The 20443-nt window shown below is 34.6% G+C and overlaps 2 protein-coding genes across 7 annotated transcripts; one reads left to right on the forward strand and one right to left on the reverse strand.

Annotated features, from left to right (window-relative positions):
* Positions 1–948: 948 nt before the first annotated feature.
* LOC112761546 (protein SIEVE ELEMENT OCCLUSION B-like) lies at positions 949–6041 on the forward strand. The gene is made up of 7 exons (XM_025808192.3): positions 949–1567; positions 2901–2981; positions 3285–3718; positions 3812–3906; positions 4087–4220; positions 4383–4868; positions 5132–6041. The coding sequence occupies exons 1-7, from the start codon at positions 1349–1351 to the stop codon at positions 5771–5773; spliced, it is 2091 nt and encodes a 696-aa protein (XP_025663977.1). The 5' UTR covers positions 949–1348; the 3' UTR covers positions 5774–6041.
* Positions 6042–8472: 2431 nt separating this feature from the next.
* On the reverse strand, positions 8473–16642 carry LOC112761562 (cell division cycle 5-like protein). 6 transcript variants are annotated; one of them, XR_003181995.3, is made up of 5 exons: positions 16233–16642; positions 15397–15660; positions 13218–14927; positions 9772–10498; positions 8473–9521 (listed from the first exon to the last, which is right to left on the reverse strand). XR_003181995.3 is itself a non-coding variant. In XM_025808194.3 (5 exons), exons 2-5 carry the CDS (start codon positions 15571–15573, stop codon positions 8910–8912), a joined length of 2781 nt encoding a protein of 926 aa, XP_025663979.1. In that variant the 5' UTR covers positions 15574–15660; positions 16233–16642; the 3' UTR covers positions 8473–8909. The 6 variants fall into 6 exon arrangements, 4 of the variants coding, with proteins under 4 accessions (XP_025663979.1, XP_025663982.1, XP_072066093.1 ...); XR_011868984.1 differs by having other exon boundaries at positions 15397–15646; positions 16233–16606; XM_025808194.3 differs by having other exon boundaries at positions 10217–10498.
* Between the last annotated feature and the right edge of the window lie 3801 nt (positions 16643–20443).

The following is a 20443-nucleotide window of genomic DNA, read 5'->3' on the forward strand; positions in this document are numbered from 1 at the left end:
TGAACAGAAATTAGTTTAGTTTTGAACCAGCAGTAAAAAAGTCTCAATAATCAATAAAAACACATACAATTTATTTATGGATTCAAATGAATCTCAATTAAACTAAAAAATGAACCAAAATTACTTAAGGAATAAAAAATTTGGTCAATACTTATCAGCAGCATCAAGTGAATCTCAATTAATTCACAAATGAATCGAAATTAGTTTAATTTTGAACAAGCAGTCAAAAAGATTCAATTATCAACAAAAACACATCAAATTTATTTCTGAATTCAAATGAACCTCAACTAAAAGGAGGAAAAGAAAAAACACAACAACAACAATAAAAAAATGACGATTGAGAGAAAACACGTGAAGATCATAAGAAGGAACGCGAAGAAGAAGGAATGCGAAGATAAAGAAAAAGGAAGAATGCAAAGAAGAAAGAACACGAAAACGAAAAAAGATATGTTTGTGTTATTCAAGCGCGTGTGTACACGTTGGTGTAATGAAAGTGATTTTTTTTGAGTTTGGACTATATATATATATATATATATATATATAAATATATATATATATATATATATATATACAAAACCCTAGGTTATCTATTAGTTAAGCTAATCCCTTTGGCTGGTCCGGTTAAAAATCAGCTTTGCAATTAATGTGAGATTAATTAGTCAATCGTTTTTTTATTTACAGTAGTATTTAATACTCAAATAACATACAACTCTTTAATAGTTTAATTACTCGGGAAAAAAAAAACTCAAATAACGTACTCCTCGGCTTCATCACAGTTGGGTAAGTTGTTACACAAGGAACGAAGGACGACGAGATTCGTGATGATATCCATTACTTGTTGCAATCTTATAAGTATTCTCCTTGTTCTAACCTTTTAGTATTGAATATTCCTTTCTTGAAGCCAGAAGGTCTAATTTTGATTTATCAAAAGCAAAAGCAAAAGGTGCAGGATACATATCTTGTAAAGAATTGTATTTAAAAATAAGTGCCAAAAAAGCTGCAGGAAGTCATCACAAAATGGCAATACTATCCCAGTATCCCCTACTTATCTCACATGCATGAATGACGGATAAAGCATACAGTGTTACTGATATTGTAATTAAGACGGGGCAAAGAAGCCACCGGCAAGATTTGGGTGAATATATGTTTATTCTTTTTCACTTTAATCGTATGACTATCACGTACGTACGTACTGTATGATCAATCTAGATAGCTTAGTCCACTCCTCATAAATAGGCCAAACAACCACGGCAATTAAGAGCAAGGCAACAATTTCACTACTGAGATAGATATATACTTATCTAAATTTAATTTAAGAGAGTATCACATCTATATCTGATCATCAGATATGTCGATATCGTCGGTACCAGTTTCCAGTGCGCACCTGCAGCAAGCCAAGGCTTCGCTATTGGTGAACCCATTGGCTTTGACCGATGATCAGATCCTCGAGAGAGTTTACATAACTCACGTCCACACCGCTCAAAGGTATGATGTGGATTCCATTTTCAACGTCACTTCAAGCATTATCAAGCGTTCCACGGTTGCCGCTGACACTGCTGTTGTTAAGGTACTCAAATGAATTGTCAAAAATATCTTTTTTTTTTATATATTTTGTATAAAAGTATAATTTATTTATTTAGTTATAAATATTTAATATAAGAAAAAAATTCTACTTCTCTCTCTTAAAAGATGTTAAAATGATACTTTTTATTTCTCTATTTGTAAAATATACATTTCCCTTATTTATAATTTTTAAAAAATCTCACCTTTAATCTATTTTAAATTTTTAATGTAAACTAATAAGGTTAATTTTATCTATTTCTTTAAAAAAATAAATTATTTTTTACCAAAATATCTCTTAGCAAAAATTTTATTTTCTTGTCATTAAATTTTGTTTACCAAAATATTCAATAATAAAAAATATCATTTAATAAATTATTTTTTATTGACTAAATTGTATTTTTACCAAAATATTTTTTTAAAAAAATTAATAATTAAATTATTTTTTTAAGATATTCTTCGATAATTTTTTAATTATTAAATTGTGTTTTTAATATATATTAATTGTTATAGATATTAACAGTGGTAAAATTTTTTATTTAATAGTAAATAATATATATTAATATCAGAAAATTAATAATAAAATATAAAAATAATTGTTAACAAAAATTTTAGTAAAATCACAATTTAAAAATTATTGAAAGGTATTTTTAAAAAAATTTAATAATTATTTTTTTTTTAAAAATATTTTAATAAAAATACAATTTAATCAATAAAAAATAATTTATTAAAGGATATTTAGATAAGTAAAATTTAATGACAAAAAAATAAAATTTTTGCTAAAGAAATTTTTTGTAAAAAATAATTTATTTTTTCTTAAAAAATGGATAAAATTAATATTAGTTAACACAAAAAAATTTAAAATGCATTAAAGAGAAAGTTTTTTAAAAGTTACAAGGGAGGAGAATGTACATTTTACAAATAGAGGAGATGAAAGTATCATTTTAACATCTCTTAAAAGAGAAGAATAAATTTTTTTCTTTATATAAAAATAACACTTTTATAAATATATCAAAATCTAATTCTATAATTCATCGTTCGAAAACTAAAAAAAAATTTACATAAAAATAATTATAAAATTTTTATTAGAGTCGAATCCATGTTCTCTCCCCCTTCCTTTCGAGAATTGTAATATACATGAGATTATTATGCACACAAAAATGATATTAGGGTTTCTTCACATTTTTTTTATGTAATTTTTTTTATAATATAACAAAATTATTTTATTTTTTATTAATCACTTTAACATAAAAAAATAATACATAAAGCATTAATATATTATATATTATTAAGAAAAGCAGAGCAATTTTTTAATTATTTTATTATTTGTTTTATTGCAGGCTGGTAATCTGATAGAGGACAATATTACCGTGTCAACTTTCAATCCACCGTTCCAAAAGCTGAAGCGTATTGTTTCTAAGGTTACTCTCCCACTATGGCACTATATGCACGGAAACAATCCATATACGTATATAATTTGACCCGATTTTATGCGTTATAATGATTTTGGCCACTCTAAATTAAACCAGTCATTAAAGAAGTGTTAGAACTTAGTATGTCCAGTAGTTTGAGAAAAATAAAAAATAACAACCGAGTAATTGAATCGCGAAATTAATTAAATACGAAACTCACCTTATGAAGAAATAAATAATTAAATCGATCCTACACAAGATTACTTTTATGCCAAATACAATAATAATAACTTACGGGCGGCTACGTTATAGATGATGAACACACCTCATGGAGAGCATTACGCACACGAAACAACAATGTGGATACTTGAAGAGCTGAAATCCTACAGCTGGGATGGAAAAGCGGTGTTAACACTAGCCGCATTTTCGATGGAATATGGGAACTTTTGGCACCTTGCGCAGGTTCCAACCGGGGACCAGCTCGGAAGGTCATTGGCTCAGATGAACAAAGTTCATAGCATCGAGAGGAACAGACAAGCCCGAGCCGACTATAACATTTTGGTCAAGAGCGTATTGTTAGCCGTTGAGTGTATCACTGAGTTGGAGAGGCTCTCTACCAAAGGTTATGACTCAAAGGATGTGCCCGCCTTGTCCGATGCCTTGCAAGAAATCCCTGTGGTTGTCTACTGGACAATCATCACCATTGTATCTTGTACTACTCATATTGATTTTCTCATGGGTGATTCGTAAGTTCTCTCATATCAGTACAAGGCGTTTACTTGATCACACTTCAATTTATATAAATTATATTACTTCAATTGCTTAATTGTTTTCTACAGGGAAGATGGAATTGAAATATCGAATTTCGGTAACAAGCTTTCCTCCATTCTTAGCAAATTAAAGGCGCATCTGACAAGAAGCAGAAAAGAAATAGGTTACGTCGTGCTTAGTGAATAGTTTATTTATTTTATAAACAATAATAAAACGGTGCATATGCATTCATTGTTATCACTATTGGCGTCGACGGATAGATACATATAACAAATACATTATTAGTGCGTCATGCTGATAAATCAATAAGTGATTAACTCTATGCTCTGTTTATTGCAAACAGGTGAACTAGAAGATTACTGGAGGCGTAAGAGGGTCCTTCAAACACCTACAGAAATTGTAGAGGTTTTGAAGGTTCTGATCTTCCACAATGAAATTCAGGACCCCCAAGTGTACGAGGGCTTGAATAGACAAAGGGTGAATATTTAAGTATATATGGTTTCCATGACAAAATATATCGCCTAGCTTGTACCGGAAATTTTTTTTATACAATAATTAGAGACAGAGCTATTTACTCAATTTAATTTGAATTAGGTTCTTATTTCCTTTTAATTTATTGTTGTGGGGCAAATTAAACAGGTTAGCATCGAAGTGTTTAGGCAGAAGCATGTGTTATTGTTCATTTCAGGCCTAGACAGCATCAGAGATGAGATTCGGCTTCTACAATCTATATATGTTGGATTGCAAGAAGATCCTAAAGATGTCAAGGGATACAGGAAAGAGGATTTTAAGATATTGTGGGTGCCCGTGGTGGATGATTGGAACCGTCTTCGCCAGGCAGAGTTTGAGAACTTGAAACTTGACATGCAATGGTACGTGGTTGAGTACTTCCTGCCCTTGGCGGGAATCAAACTGATAAGAGAGGACTTGAACTACAAGAATAAGCCTATCATCCCTGTGTTGAACCCTCAAGGTAGGGTCGTCAACTACAATGCAATGCACATGATCTTTGTGTGGGGCATCGATGCCTTCCCTTTCAGGCCCTCCGATGATGAGCTACTTACACAGAAATGGAACTGGTTCTGGGCCGAGATGAAGAAAGTGCATCCAAGATTACACGACCTTGTAAGTTCTACACTACATGTGCCTGCATGTTGCACATATCACTTCATACGTATACAAGTTACAGAGATGTTTGCATGATCTATTTTCTGTGTACTCAATTAGCTTCATAATCATTACCTGGTTATTACCTGTGATGTGACGAATCTTAACTAATTAAGTGCAGAAAATGAGTTCATTTCCTTCTATCAAAACTTTACAAGTTAAATAATTAATATTCTATGTGTCCGCGTGTTGCTGTGTGAATTGAATACTATCGACATCAGATTAAAGGAGACAGTTTCATCTTCATCTACGGAGGTGCCGACGGTAACAGCAAGTGGATGCAAGACTTAACAGTGGCAGTAGAGAAAATGAAAATGCATGAGGTTATCAAGAAGGCAGATGCCATAATAGAGTATTATCCATTTGGAAAAGAAGATCCTCGGATTGTTCCCCGCTTCTGGATTGGGATTGAGAACCTGTTCGCGAGCAAGATTCTGAAGAAGCGCAGAGATCCCACCGCTGAGGAGATAAAGAGCTTGCTCTGCCTTAAACAGGACCAGCTGGGATGGGTTCTACTAAGCAAAGGCTCAAATGTGAAGTTGCTAGGTCCCGGGGAACCCATGCTTGCCACTGCCGCCGAGTTTGAGATATGGAAAGACAAAGTGCTGCAGAAAGCAGGGTTTGACGTGGCTTTCAGAGAATACTACGAGAACAAGCTTCGGGATTCACCTGCCCAATGCGCTCACATGCAATTGGCTAATTATCCTGCCGATATTCTTGATCCCATAAACTGTCCAGACCCTATGTGTGGACGAACCATGGAGATAGAATCTGTTCGGTACAAGTGCTGCCATGGTCATTCTCATAAAGCCGAACCTACAGAGAGTGGTGATGTGATGATTGAGAAGAAGTACACTTCCTGATTAATTCCACTACTAAATTACTGGTTTATGGAGGAATCCTATAGTTAATTTGGTATTTGTTTGTCCAATATATTCTCCCCTAGTTTACTTGTTTTTCTTTTTATGCCTTTCTCTTTTTATTTTCGTGTGTTTGCTCTGCAGTTGTGCTCTAGGTGCCCATCAATAATGTGTTTCGAATATGTTTTCTTTGTAGGTTGACTTAAAATATGTTTGTTACTTCAGTGATATGTTATAACTAAATAAATAATACAATTATTATTAGTGCAAATTTCAAATTTTAAACTCTAAATATTAAAAATACTCTAATATAGGTGGTGCAAATAGTATATTATGACGCAAGCAAAGACATTATAAGAGTAATGATGCAAGAGTATGGATGAAAATTGTTCACATCATATCCAACTTATATAAATAGACATTTATATGTAAAAAATCATTAGATTAAAGAGAATAAAAGACAGAGACTACTCAGAATTCAAAAGTTCAGAAAGAAAACATAAAGAAAATAATTCATGCGATTCTATAGTTTGATGTAAGAATTCTTCCCAATGAAAAATAATATAGAGATCGATCTCTCCTCTAGAGAAAAAAAAAAAAAAGAATTGAAAACTTTGTAACACAAACTATCACATAAAACAAAAGTTCCATTACACATTTAAATATTTTTGTCAATTAAATCTAATCAAATTGGTATAAGTCTAACAAATATAATGATAAATCTAAAAAAAATTTAATAATAGAACAAAAATATGTTAAAATAAATTTTGTTCAACAGCGATATATTTATAATTTAAAATTACAATGATGTATAATTATAATTTTTTTACATATATTTAGAATAATTATGTATAAGAGTTAAAATAAAATAAACTACACTACTAACAGATAAATCAAATTTAACTACATATATAACCGAAAACAGCACCAACTATAAACATATTAAACTCAATTGCATTTGCGTCTCAGACTCTTCTTTCGCAATTAAATGAAAGACTCTATTCTCATCATTTACTTTTAGTTAGAAACTTAGAATTGCTTTAAGTTCTTAGAGTTGACGTCTCTAATTAGTGGAACTAGACTTAGGCGCGTTTGGAAACTTTAGAAATAATTTTTTTTAACTTTTTACTTATGAAAAGTAATAGTATTAATGTTTAGTGCAATTTTCAAAACCAAATTGTAACTTTCTAAGAAGCTATTTAAGAGCTTATAGAGAAGTTAAAAAAAAATGACTTCTCTCGTAATACTTCTACTTTTCATCACATTTCTATAAAATAAACACTTTTAGAGTTAAAAATCCAAATACAAAATAACTTATTTATAAGTTACTTTTAACAAAGTCATTTATTGTTTAAGTTATTTTATCAAAAGAAGTTTAATTAAGTTGGTTACCCAAACTGGACCTTAATAGACAAAAGATAAAGAATTTTCTTAGGTGTATCAAAGTATTCTTATTTATAACAATTTATCAAGTATCACCATCAAAATTTGGTGTATAGTGAAAAATTTTTTATACCTTATTGGGGATGACTAGTCGTAGATAAAAAAATTATACTTAATCAAAATAAAATTTAAATTTGCAATCTCTTTTTCTTTATTATCTTTATATTTCATTGTTATTTATATTTTAAATAAATGATGTGAAATTTTCAACTCCTTGCAAAATGATAAGAAAAAGTATAGTTTTTTGAAAAAAAAAATTTTCGGTTCTTGTCGTTTCTGAAATTCTTCCAACAGATAAACATACAAAGTTTTACACTACTTAATCCTAAAGCCTAAATCCTAAAAATCCTAAAATCCTAAACCCTAAACCTAAACCCTAAAAACAATAAAATTTCTAAAAAATCCTAAAATTCTAAAACTCTAAATCCCTAAACCACAAACCCTAATTCTAAATCCTAAACCATAAACCTTAAAATCCCTAAATCCCTAAAGCCTTAAACCCATAAACCTTAAATCCTAAACCTTAAACCCTAAACACTAAAAAATTCTAAAAATCTTTAAAAACCCTAAAAATCCTAAAACCTTAAAAACCTTAAACATCCTAAAAAACATCTTCTCTCTGTTACCGTGTCTCCTACCTCGTCCACTGCTTTGTCCTTTGGCTCGTCGTTGCGTCCCCCCACTGCGTCATTTTGAAAGAAGTCACCATCGTGTCATTTAGACTTTTTATATAAAATCTTGCTATTTTTGTATATGATGGATAATTGTAGCTCTAATCATATGAAAACTAATGATTAGCTAGAACTATAAGATAGATAGGAAATGGAGTTGTCACAGGGAATGTGATCTCGTGGAAAATAGGGATGGGGAGCCATGGAGAATGGGGATGGAGATGGAGAGCAAATCTAAGGGAAGGAATAGGGAGCAGGGAGGCATCCCCGCCCCCGCCCTGCTGACATCCCTAGGAAGAACACCGAAGATGAGATCCTGAGAGCAGCTGTTATGAAATATGGCAAGAACAAATGGGCTCGAATCTCTTCCCTTTTTGGTTCGTAAATCCGCTAAGCAATGCAAGGCTCGCTGGTACGAATGGCGCGATCCTTCCATCAAGAAGGTAACCCTAACCACCTTATAACCTTAATAACTATTTGTCTATTTATTTATTTTACTTTTGCCGTCTTCCGTATGCTGTTTACTTTTTTTTAATTTGCAAGCGAGTGGTTGTGTATCAAGTTTATGTATAATAGGGATTTTGATTATGAAGGACAAAAAAGTTTAGATTTTTTCAGTTTGATTGAAAGTTTATGCTTTTTGACACGAGTCTCTGAGAATGCTCGTACAATTTATAGGTTCATCATATGCTACAAGCTTTAACTGGTGATCATTTCAACCCCGTCTATCTTTTGGATCAGATATCTTCAATTTCCATGTAATTTATTCAGTTCAAGACCCTTGATTGAGAGATTTGCTTCGAGAAATCCCCAGCATTAATTACCCTCACTGACACCAACCCCAAATTTAAAAAAAAAAAAACTATCAGAACTGGCTTGAGCATTTCTTGGTTTAATTGCCATCAGCAACTTGCATCTCACCCCTTCATCAGAAGCAGTGGTTTTTTCTGGTGTGCTATCACCTATCGTGAATTTTCAGCACCCATAGCTAAATCTTTCTCCACCTCATTTCCTATTGTAGCACCCTAGTCTAATGCTGTCTTACCGTTATCAATGTGACCATCAATGATGGTACCTTCCACTTTTCCGGCGTCAGCCTTGGCAGCAAGTGCAGCATCTGGCGGTTTTGCATTAGGGTCATCTGTTTGCTTTATATCATCAGAATCCACATCCACATCATTTTTCTGGCTAGCGGTAGTCTGGTCTCGCACAGTGCCCGCTTCACTTTCATCATGAGACAAAGCAGTTGCTATAGCAGTTTCATTTTCTTCAGTGAGAGGAGCAGCTTTAAAACTCTCTGAATCCTGTGCACCAGTTTTGTCAGCAACAGTCTCTGTTGACTCGTGAGCACGATTGTTTGCTTCGATTTCTTCTTGCTTTTGTGCTTGTACCCTGTACTGTTCCATGACATTTTGTATCCTTTCCACTTCTTCCATAAGACTCCCATACTTGTATTGCAAAGTTCTCTCAAGTTCCTTTTGCTTCTGTACTTCCTCCCATAGATTGTTTATCCTGTGGGATGCTGCTAACTTCTCCTGCTTTTGCAAAGCTTCAAAGCATTCTAATTCGGTTGCAGCTATGTCCATTTGCTTGGAAGTGGCCTCAATTTGTGGCCAAAGACTGTTTTTGGCTCTCATCTGAAAAATGCAATAGCCGAAGTATATTATTCAACATTGTGTACAGGCACAAAGGACTCTTTACAAACAGCAAAATCAAACAAAAGGAATTTTCTTTTCCATGTGTTCCTTATCAATTTTGATTCATGAAGGTCACTGCTTCAAACTCATGGGTTGAATTCCAATTATTTTCAGTTACAATTTTCAATTTTAGGTAACGAAAATTGTGTCAATAGATGCATAGAACATAATAGAAATGCAGAAGAAATACCTCTAGGATTTGATCTACACCGATGGGGTGCAAATATCCTACTTCAAAGAATGTATTAATACTGGTTTTATAACATTAAATTGTTGAGTATTCAAGAGACTCGACCTCTGTCCAAGCATGAATTCTATGTCCAAATTGTTTGATATAGTCCCATCACTACTCCACCTACCGTTGTATACCTCTCACCTCTCGCATAACAGAATGCATTCCTGAATGCAGAACCCACCCTAGCAACAATTCACTCAATCCACTCCATACTCTATTTACAATTGACTAGGTGAGTAGGTTCCTATCAGTTTATCTCTAAGGCAAAAATAGCATTGTTCAATTACAAAACTAACTCAACCAAGGTGATTCTAAGTACAAAGCCAGCTTTTAAGCAATAAAACGTAATCAGAACTGACTGAGTTAAAGCCATTTGGCATGGAGAATGTTAGTAACATGCCTCATAGCCTTGAGTGAGGAGTATTGCCTTCTTCTCGAGCTTTACAACTTTCTCCTTGCCTTGGTCCAACTTTTTCCTCACATTCTCAAACTCGTTCTGCAAAGCTGCCAGCTTTTCCATGTTTCCAGCAACACTTGAGAGACCATAGGCATTACGGGTTGGAAAGAACATGAGATCATTCAGGCCAGTCCTGTGTGCTTCAATGAATTCCTCAAGGGGTTCACTTTCATGTCCCAGTGCTACCCGAAGATAATGGGCCTCATCCTTTATCAACTTATCAGCCTAATAGAAACAAAAAAAAAAAATGCAAAATCAGTATCCTTAACCCGCTTACAAGGGAAAGTTTGGATGACAACATCATAAATTATAATAAGCAAGGTAATTAGCCAGCTAATTCAAAACTCAGAAGTTTGTTATATTTTAGTGCCATTTATGATATGAACAAAAAGACATACATTGAAATATAGTCAACATTAACATTCTGCTCTATTTCTTTTTCTTTTTCTTTTTTTGTTATGTTTGTGAGAGGGCGTGGTAGAACTTGCCAATCAAACAAGGAAGTGCCCTTGAGAAACATCACCAGCAAACACAACCGAACATAATTAATTAATTGCAGGATTATAACCGAAAAGTGAGACTATCAGATCAAACTAGCATAGCATGAAGTCATAATTCATAAACAGAAAATGTGTTGATGTCACAATACATGACCTAAAAGGAACCTTGAAAAGAGTTGCAAGGCTATTTTTACAACATTCACTGAAATAACAAAAATAAACAAAGACCTACACATCAGATTAAATCCATACCTGAAGAGTATATTAATAAAGGACAGATATAGAATAGGTGTATAACAAAATCTCCTCAGTGGGAAGAAAACCACCAAAAATAATTTGGGAAAAAAAGAGTGATATATGAGTATTAAATGTCTAGGATAGGTATAGACAGTGTAGTCAAGCAATGTTGTCAATATAGATTCTACCCAAGATTGAGATTAGAAACATATGTACGACATGTGATGGTAACATGGATCACAAGATCCTGCCTAAACTGAACACATTTAAACAAATAGTTAAGCATAAGGCATAAACAAGCAAAATAGACATACAATCACATTTAACAAAATTAAACTTTGATTTGACATGTATGAAGTTATAATATGAAATAATCAGCATTAACATAATAACAAATCAATATAAAAGGCATTAATTCTAATGACACGTGAAATTAGGATGTTAAAAAGAAAAACACCTATCAGAATGCTTTATAATCACAGTCACAAAGAAACCCAAAAGGGATAAAAAAATAGAAGGAAAACAAGTCCCAGTAAATAATCAGAGTTAAAGGAGAAATTGGGAGAGGAGCAAAGAACTCAAAGGATGGATGTGTGTTTTGTTTTTGGTTGGGGGATGGGGGCAAAAGAGAAAGGAGAAAGAGAAGGGGGGGGGGGGGGCGGCGGCGGCACAGCTGAACAGAGGATGGTGGACACAAGTGTAGGCAGATGAGGTAATAAAATGAGGGTTTACGGTGTCGAGGATTGGATGGGCTTGGACAGTTTACAAAAAACTGGGCTCCTGAACAGATAGACGGTGGCAGGCCCAGCATGCTTAGGTAGCATAATTCCTAATATCTTGCATGTTTGCCAATCAATCATAAAGCCTACTCAGTACCCACCAAAATGAGTACCCTTGTCTGTTTTAGCATTGCCGACAGCTAGTTTCTTATGGAACAATTTGTTTAGCATCTTTGATGAATGTTGGGTGTGCCCTGCAACTCTAGATATATATTTATTGACTAGATTTGTTGGGTTTGGTAATAGAAAAGAGGCAAAAATTAGGTGGACCAGTGCAAATTTCGCCACCATCTGGACTCTCTGCTTGGAGGTAATGTACGCACACCTTTAGTGACAGATTCTCTGATAAACATATCTTATGGGATAGGACTAGACACTTAGCATCCTGGTGTAAAGCTGAAGATCTTTTTAGAGGTCTTTCCCTCTCACACATGTTGAGAGATTGGAGAGCTTTACATTTTTGATAGGCCTTTGTTTGTGTTTTGCTTTTGTATATGGGAACCCTGGTCCCCTCCCCGCTTTTTGGTATTTCTTTTTCCTAATCATATTTGAATTTTTATTATACAAAAAAAAAGGAATAAAACTAAAAGATAAATAAGACTAAGATTTCAATTTTGATAACCACATTATGAACAATGATATCTTACCCAGTAAAATAATAAAGGGAGGACAGCTGCATACAATGTGAGGCCATAACACAACTACAATCATACATAGAATAGAAAATTATATAATAAACATGTAATCATAAGAAACATTTAACTTCCTATTAGAAAAACAGGAAAATCTTTTATAAAACAGAAAACATCAAAGACGTTATGACATAGTAATGGTTACCTGCAAATCACAAACACACTTCACACCAACGAACAAAGCACAATCACATTAACACAGGCCACAGAAAATCAGAGCCTACCCACTTTCAGGACGAACTACACAAGCACCTACAACTTAGACATGGAGAGCAACTGACACAAGCATCTCAGGTGCAACGCCACTGCACTTATGCGGATCAAACAAGACACCATCAACCATCCCTAAACCACACAAGAAAAAAAATCCTAATCCAATTCAGCCCTAGATACAGTGGCATAACTGGCACATTGCAGTTGTGTGATCCAACTGCTTCTAAGCAAACAAAATCAACCCTAGCACAATCTCATCAAATAAAACGGGTGGCTCAGTGTCAGGATCTACAGACTACAAACCTAGCAGAATTTTAGAATTGTTCAATCTTATAAGTTAGTACACAACCATAACAATGGTTAGACTTATAGTCTTCAGGTTAGTGCAAAACAAGAGGTGTATCCTCCACAACAGAAAGCAGCTTGCTACTTACTATCTATCAACGCATAAGCCACGAACATGTGATGTCATCACAAAAGAAGCTAAAGAAAGAAAATAAGAAGCAGATTAATAAATACATACATCTTTCATCTCCTCTTCATGAAATTCTTCTATAACAGGAACAACAGGCTCATTCACCACACGCTTAGCTCCTTTCTTTTTCTCCTTATTTACTTTCTCATCAAGCGGATACTTAGCATTGTCATGCTCCAGCAAAGCAAGAAGCTCCCTTCTTATCATCTCATCAGCTTGCTCAATTGAGGTTGGTGGAACAAAGGAACTCTTGTCCCCATCAGCTCTGATCACAGAATTTCTTATAAGCTCCAACGATGCAGCTGGAGGCCGAGGAAGCTCCCTTTGAAGGACTTTTGATCGTTTCCTAAGTAACGCCTGTTGCCTTGCCTCTTCTTCTGCCATTTCCCTAGCTATTCTATCTGACATATCCTCTTCAATCTTCTCCTCAGGTTCTTCAGCATCTTCTGGAATGGGCTGCATGACAATCTGGTACTCATTTTTGGGCTGTGGAAGGCTTCCTAAACCAGAGCGCAGACTTCGTCTTATTTCAGCTCTTTGTAGCTCAAGTTTAGCGCGCTCATGCATATCCACATCCTCATTAATATGAAGCTCATCCCTGAGAGGAGTTCCCTTAGGTGTCATGCTAGCATAACCATCTCTTGCAGGTGTCATGCCAATTCTGGGAGTGAGACCTGCAACTCCAGGAGTTGCAGAGGGAGTCAACATTGGATTTGGGGTCTGAACCTCTTTTCTCTTGGGAGTGACCCCAGTAAAATCTGAAGGATGCAACTCTGGGTTTTCTCCCCCTAATAATGGTGTCTGGGACTCCCTCAACCTCGCCAGGTTTTCAGCTTCCATCATGACAGCGTCTCCTTTACTAGCCGGTGATCGCTGAGGGGTTCGTAAAGGAGTCATTCCCCGGCCAGGTGTTTGTGCATAATTCGCTAGAAGAGCACGTGTTGCAGCACTACCTTCTCCAAACTCATCACTCCCAGCTAGGTCATTGGCATAACCCATCCTTGCAATTTCATCCAGTTCCTGGTCAGAAATCTGGGGTGGCGGAAGCATCAGTTTGGTTTGTTTCCGTACTGTTTCCGGATCATTCAACTTATTGGCATGTAGTATAGCAGATGGGGCATCTTGCCTCTGTGCAATTTTATTTTTTGCAATGTCTTGCTTTCTTAACTGTGTCTCAACATCAATCCTTCTTTTACCCTCAAGTTCTTCTATTGTAGTAGGGAACTGGGGCTGTTCCACGGGTCTGTCTTCATCAGCAACGTCAAAAAAACCAGGAGGAGGCCTTTTCTCAAAAGGGATTTCTGCATTATAGTCAATGCCTTTCCTTTTTCTCCTTCGATGCCTGACATCAATTCCCGCAGCCTTCAATTCTCTCTTCTTTTGTAAAGAAGCAAGTCTTCTGGCTTCCTCAAGCTGTTTCTCCCTCGCTTTCCTTTTCGCCTTCTTTCCTTTTGTGTTCGCTAATCGGGCTCGTGCTTCGGAAAGCATCTCCTTTTCATCTTCATCCATATCAACAGGATCTGGGCGTGCAGGTTTTGACTCTGGATTTGGATCAATCTCCCCAGGACGCAACTTCCGAGGATCATCGCCGGGTTCATAGTTCTCATCCTTAACACAGGCTGCGTCAAGGAGCTTCTCGTAGCGCTCAAGACACTGAGAAGGAGTACGTCCTACAATAGGAGCAATCGTTCTCCACTGCGTGGGCATAAGCTTAGCAAGATGAAGCAGCTTCTCATCCTCTTCTCTAGTCCACTCAGTCTGCACACAAAAAACGGCATTATAATAAAAGTCTAGATTGTAGAAAAACACATGTCGACACAAAAAATGCCGAAAAAGGGTTAAAATGCAGGGGCATCGAGACACATTAAAAAGCAAGCCAGAACTATAATTAATTACTTATTAATTAAATAATGGCATTAGGGCAGTCTTACAATTACTTACATTAAACCTTAACTGAGTAAAACCTAATAATCAAAGCTCTATCAAGGATCGTTACTGGCAGCACAACCATCCATTCTCAGAGACTCATGTCAAAAAGCATAAACTTTCAATCAAACTGAAAAAATCTAAACTTTTTTGTCCTTCATATTCAAAAGCCCTATTATACATAAACTTGATACACAACCACTCACTCACAAAAAAAGTAAACAGCATACAAAAGACAGCAAAAGTAAAATAAATAAATAGACAAATAGAGTTATTAAGGTTATAAGGTGGTTAGGGTTACCTTCTTGATGGAAGGATCGAGCCATTCGTACCAGCGAGCCTTGCATTGCTTAGCAGATTTACGAACCAAAAGGGAAGAGATTCGAGCCCATTGGTTCTTGCCATATTTCATAACAGCTGCTTTCAGGATCTCATCTTCGGTGTTCTTCCAAACACCGCCCTTTATCATAATCCTCATCTTGCCACCACTTTCTCTTTATCAAGGTTGCAAAAACCGGACCGGTCAATGAACCGGTAAGGCAACTGGTTCACTGGTTCAATAGTTCTACCATGGTTCAACCGTTTTAATTAAATACTAAATAAAATTATTAAAAATTCAATATATAATTTCAAATATTTAAATTTAATAGTCACCAAAAAAAAATATTTAAATTTAATCATTTTTAACTAAATAAAATTTAAAATTTTACAATTTCATATAATAAATTGTCCATAATTTATCAATAAAAGCTCATAAACAACTTCAAACATCAAAGTTTATAACTAAATTAGATCAAAATACAGGTAAATGACAAACACACAATGTTCTACTGCCAAAAGAAACAAACATTGACAAACAAGTTTTCAACTAAAGAAAGGCACTAATCATCAAAAATCATAATCATTAAAATCAACTCACAAAATTAGAAAATCAGAGAACCAGCAACAATATTATTATTTATCAACAACAAATTAGCAACTCAGAATAATAAGAAATTAACAAAATCTCAGCAACTTAGAATTAGTAAACTCTAATCCCAGCAACTCAATCAGTATTAATATTATTAACAACAGATTAACAGTACAAAACAAGCATAAAGCCAAAAACAAATTCGAGAAGTGGTGCTTAATGCTTACCGGAGGAGAAGAAACAGACAGCGAGCTCAACAGCGACAGAGACAGAGAGCGAGCTCGACGGCGACGGTGAGGAGAAGAGAGAGATCGACGGCAAGGAGAAAAGAGAGCTCGACGGCGACGGCGAGGAGAAGAGAGAGCTCGACGGCGACGGCGAGGAGAAGAGAGAGCTCGACGGCGAGGAGAAGAGGAACGATGGTGACTGGGCGGTCAGTTCCACACCTCCACCCGAGGAGAAGGGTATCGGCGATGGTGGCTGGGAAATCGGCGACGGTGGCTAATGGGCCTCTGGGATATCGAAGAGGATTAGGGTTTTTTCATAATTGAGAGAGAGAGAAAGGGGTTGGGGAGGGGGTTTTGTTCGTTGGGTTCTCTGGAACCTTTTTTTTAAATAAAGCTATAAAAACGACGCCATTTCTGGGCGTTGAACCCAAACCATAGTTGTCAGCTGAACCGGTGATCAAACCGTTCAAGTTACCAGTTCATTAATTTATTTGTTCAATCGATAAATTATTGGTTCAACCGATAAAATTGGTCATACATAAATAAAAAAATATAAAATAGTAAAAAATGAGTAAAGTGACAATTAAGTCCTTAAAATTTTCGACTTCAGATTAATTAGCCCTTGAAAAAAAAAGGTACCAATTTGGTGCTCCAAAATAGTAAACAATGAACACATTATGTCACTCCATTAATTTATCATGTGAAATTTAGTGGTGATACTTATATGTCCCTACTAATTAGTCCTAAGTCGAAATCTTCGAAGACCTACTAACTTAATACTCTAAAAAAATCTAAAATAAATATATTTACTAACATTTTAATATGTAAAATGTAAATATTAAAATATTTAATACTTATTTTAATAATTCTATAAATTCTAAAGAATTAAAAAAAAATTGAGTATAAAACTAAAATTAAATTAAATAAATATAAAATAATTCAATTTGTGTATGTATATAATAATTAGCACATAGAATAACAAAAGAACACACTAGTTTGGTAGGATTTCTTATTGGAGCCCAACAAGGAGACATTGATTCGATAATCTTTGCATGCATTTTTGAATATTGAATCCAATATTCAAATGCTACAAGAGCGCCGGAGCATCGAAGGATTGACCGGTTCAAGGATTGCATCGAACCGGTCGGTTTTCATCCGATTCATTGATTAACCGTCGCTTTGGCCGGTTCTCAAATCGGTTTTTTGTCAGACGGTTTTTAACCTTAATCGGACTGGCAAGAGGATTAGTTTTCGATTAACCTGGTCAAATTAGTCGGTCCGGTTCAATTTTCAGAATCATGCTGTTTATCAACCTTCGCTTCTTCAAATTGTAGGTTTTGCTTCCCCAACTCCAACCACAAAACAAAAAATGACGAAATAACAAGAAACAGAAGATATTATTACTTTCTTATATGTTTCACTGTTAATGCTTACAAGATGTTATTGAAGACACAAAACCTTGCTAGGTGCTGTCTGCTACTCTATTCCTGTGTCATCAACAACAAAAAAACAGCAACTCCTTCTCCACGAAGAACTTTTTCATTTTCTTTCTTTTTTTTTAAGAAGAAAAAAAAAGAGCAGTGAGGAAAAAACACTCAACTTCTATTGGGCCTCTTACTATGACCCTCTAGGATTTTTAGGGTTATCTAGGGTTTTCTTGGATTTTTAATGGTTTTCTTGGGTTATCTAGGGTTTTTTATTGTTCTCTTTATTTTTCTAGGGATTTCTTGGATTTTTTAGCGTTTTTTGGGTTTTCTAGGATTTTCTAGGGTTTTCTAGGTTTATCTAGGGTTATCTAGAGCTTTCTAGGATTTTCTAGAGTTTTCTAGGGTTATCTAGGGTTTTCTAGGATTTTTTACGGTAATTTAAGGTTTTCTAGGGTGTTTAGGGGTTTCTAGGATTTTCTAGGGATTTCTAAGGGTTATCTCGGATTTTCTAGGTTTTTCTAGAGATTTCCAAGAATTTTCTGGGGTTTTCCAGAGTTTTCTAGGATTTTCTAGAATTTCTGGGGTTTTCCAGGATTTTCTTGGGTTTTCTAGAGATTTCTAGGATTTTCTAAGATTTTCTTTGGGTTTTCGAGTTTTTTAGGGTTTTCTATGATTTTTGAGGGTTTTTCTAGGATATTCTAGAATTTTATGGGGGTTTTCTTGGGTTTTCTAAGGTTTTCTAGGATTTTCTAGGGTTTTCCTGGGTTTTCTAGGGATTTCTAAGGGTTTTCTAAGTTTTTCTGGGGGTTTTCTAGGGTTTTTCTAAAGTTTTCTAGGATTTCTAAGGATTTCTGAGCGCTTTCTAGCGTTTTCTAGGTTTTTGTAGGAGTTTTCTAGGATTTTCTAGAGTTTTTTATGATTTTCTACGATTTTCTAAGATTTTCTAGGTTATTTCTAGGATTTTCTAGGATTTTCTATGGTTTTTTTAGGGTTTTCTAGAGTTTTTGATAGTTTTTTAGAGTTTTCTATGGTTTTTGAGGGTTTTTCTATGATTTTCTAAGGGTTTCTAGGGTTTTTCTAGGATTTTCTTGGGTTTTCTAGAATTTTCAAAGATTTTCTTGGGTTTTTAAGATTTTCTTGGGATTTCTGAGGGTTTTCTAGGATTTTCTATGGTTTTCTACGCTTTTCTAGGATTTTTTAGGGTTTTCTAGGATTTTTTATGGATTTATAGGGTTTTCTATGATTTTCTTAGGATTTTCATGGGTTTTTGAGAGTTTTTTAGAGTTTTCTATGGTTTTTGTGGGTTTTTCTAGGATTTTCTAGGGTTATTTAGAATTTTTCTTGGGTTTTCTAGGATTTTCAAGGGTTTTCTAGGATTTTCTTGGGTTTTTTAGGGTTTTCTAGAGATTTCTGAGGGTTTTCTAAGTTTTTCTAGGAGTTTTCTAGGGTTTTCAATAGTTTTCTACGATTTTCTAGGATTTTCGAGGGTTTTTCTAGGGTTTTCTTTGGATTTATAGGATTTTCTATGGTTTTCTTAGGGTTTTCGAGAGTTTTTTAGGGTTCTCTATGGTTTTCGAGGGTCTTACTAGGATTTTCTAGGGTTTTTCTAGTATTTTCTAGGGTTTTTTAGGATTTTTTGGCATTTTCTAGGGTTTTCTAGGGTTTTTTAGGGTTTTCGAGAATTTTTTAGGGTTTTCTATAGTTTTCGAGGGTTTTTTCTAGAATTTTCTAGGGTTTTTTAGGATTTTCTTTGGTTTTCTAGGTTTTTCTAGAGATTTCTGAGGGTATTCTAGGGTTTTCTAAGAGTTTTCTAGGATTTTCTATCGTTTTCTACGATTTTCTAGGATTTTCTATCGTTTTTTTATGATTTTCTAAGGTTTTCTATGGATTTACAGGGTTTTCTATTGTTTTCTTAGAGTTTTTTTTATGGTTTTCAAGGGTTTTTCTAGGATTTTCTAGGGTTTTTTAGGGTTTTTTGTTATTTTTCAAGGATTTTCTACGGTTTTTTAGGGTTTTCTTGAGTTTTCTAGGGTTTTCTAGTGATTTCTAAGGGTTTTTTAGGGATTTCTAGGGTTTTTCTAGGGTTTTCTAGAGTTTTCTAGGATTTTCAAGGGTTTTCTAGGGTTTTCTAGGGATTTCTGAGGATTTTCTAGGAGTTTTCTAGGGTTTTCTAGGGTTTTTTTATGGTTTTCTACGATTATCTAGGATTTTCTAGGTTTTTTTAGATTTTTCTAGGGTTTTCGATGGATTTATAGGGTTTTCTATGGTTTTCTTAGGGTTTTCGAGGGTTTTTTAGGGTTTTCTACGGTTTTCAAGGGTTTTTCTAGGATTTTTTACGGTATTCTAGGGTTTTTCTAGGATATTCTAGGGTTTTCTAGGGTTTTCTTTGGTTTTTTAAGGATTTCTAAGGGTTTTCTAGGATTTTCTAGGTTTTTCTAGGGATTTCCAAAGATTTTTTGGGGTTTTTTAGGGTTTTCTAGGATTTTCTAGGGATTTTCTAGGCTTTTCCAGAGATTTCTAAGATTTTCTAAGATTTTCTTTGGGTTTTCTAGGGTTTTCGAGAGTTTTTTAGGGTTTTCTATGGTTTTTGAGGATTTTTCTAGGATTTTCTAGGGTTTTCTGGGGGTTTTCTTGGGTTTTCTAAGGTTTTCTTGGGTTTTCTAAGGTTTTCTAGGGATTTCTAAGGGTTTTCTAAGTTTTTTTAGAGTTTTTCTAGGGTGTTCTAAGGGTTTTCTAGGGTTTTCTTAGATTTTCTAGGATTTTCTAAGGATTTCTGAGGGATTT

This window comes from Arachis hypogaea, chromosome 12 (genome assembly GCF_003086295.3).
Source record: "Arachis hypogaea cultivar Tifrunner chromosome 12, arahy.Tifrunner.gnm2.J5K5, whole genome shotgun sequence".
In the NCBI taxonomy this organism is placed as follows: Eukaryota; Viridiplantae; Streptophyta; class Magnoliopsida; order Fabales; family Fabaceae; genus Arachis; species Arachis hypogaea.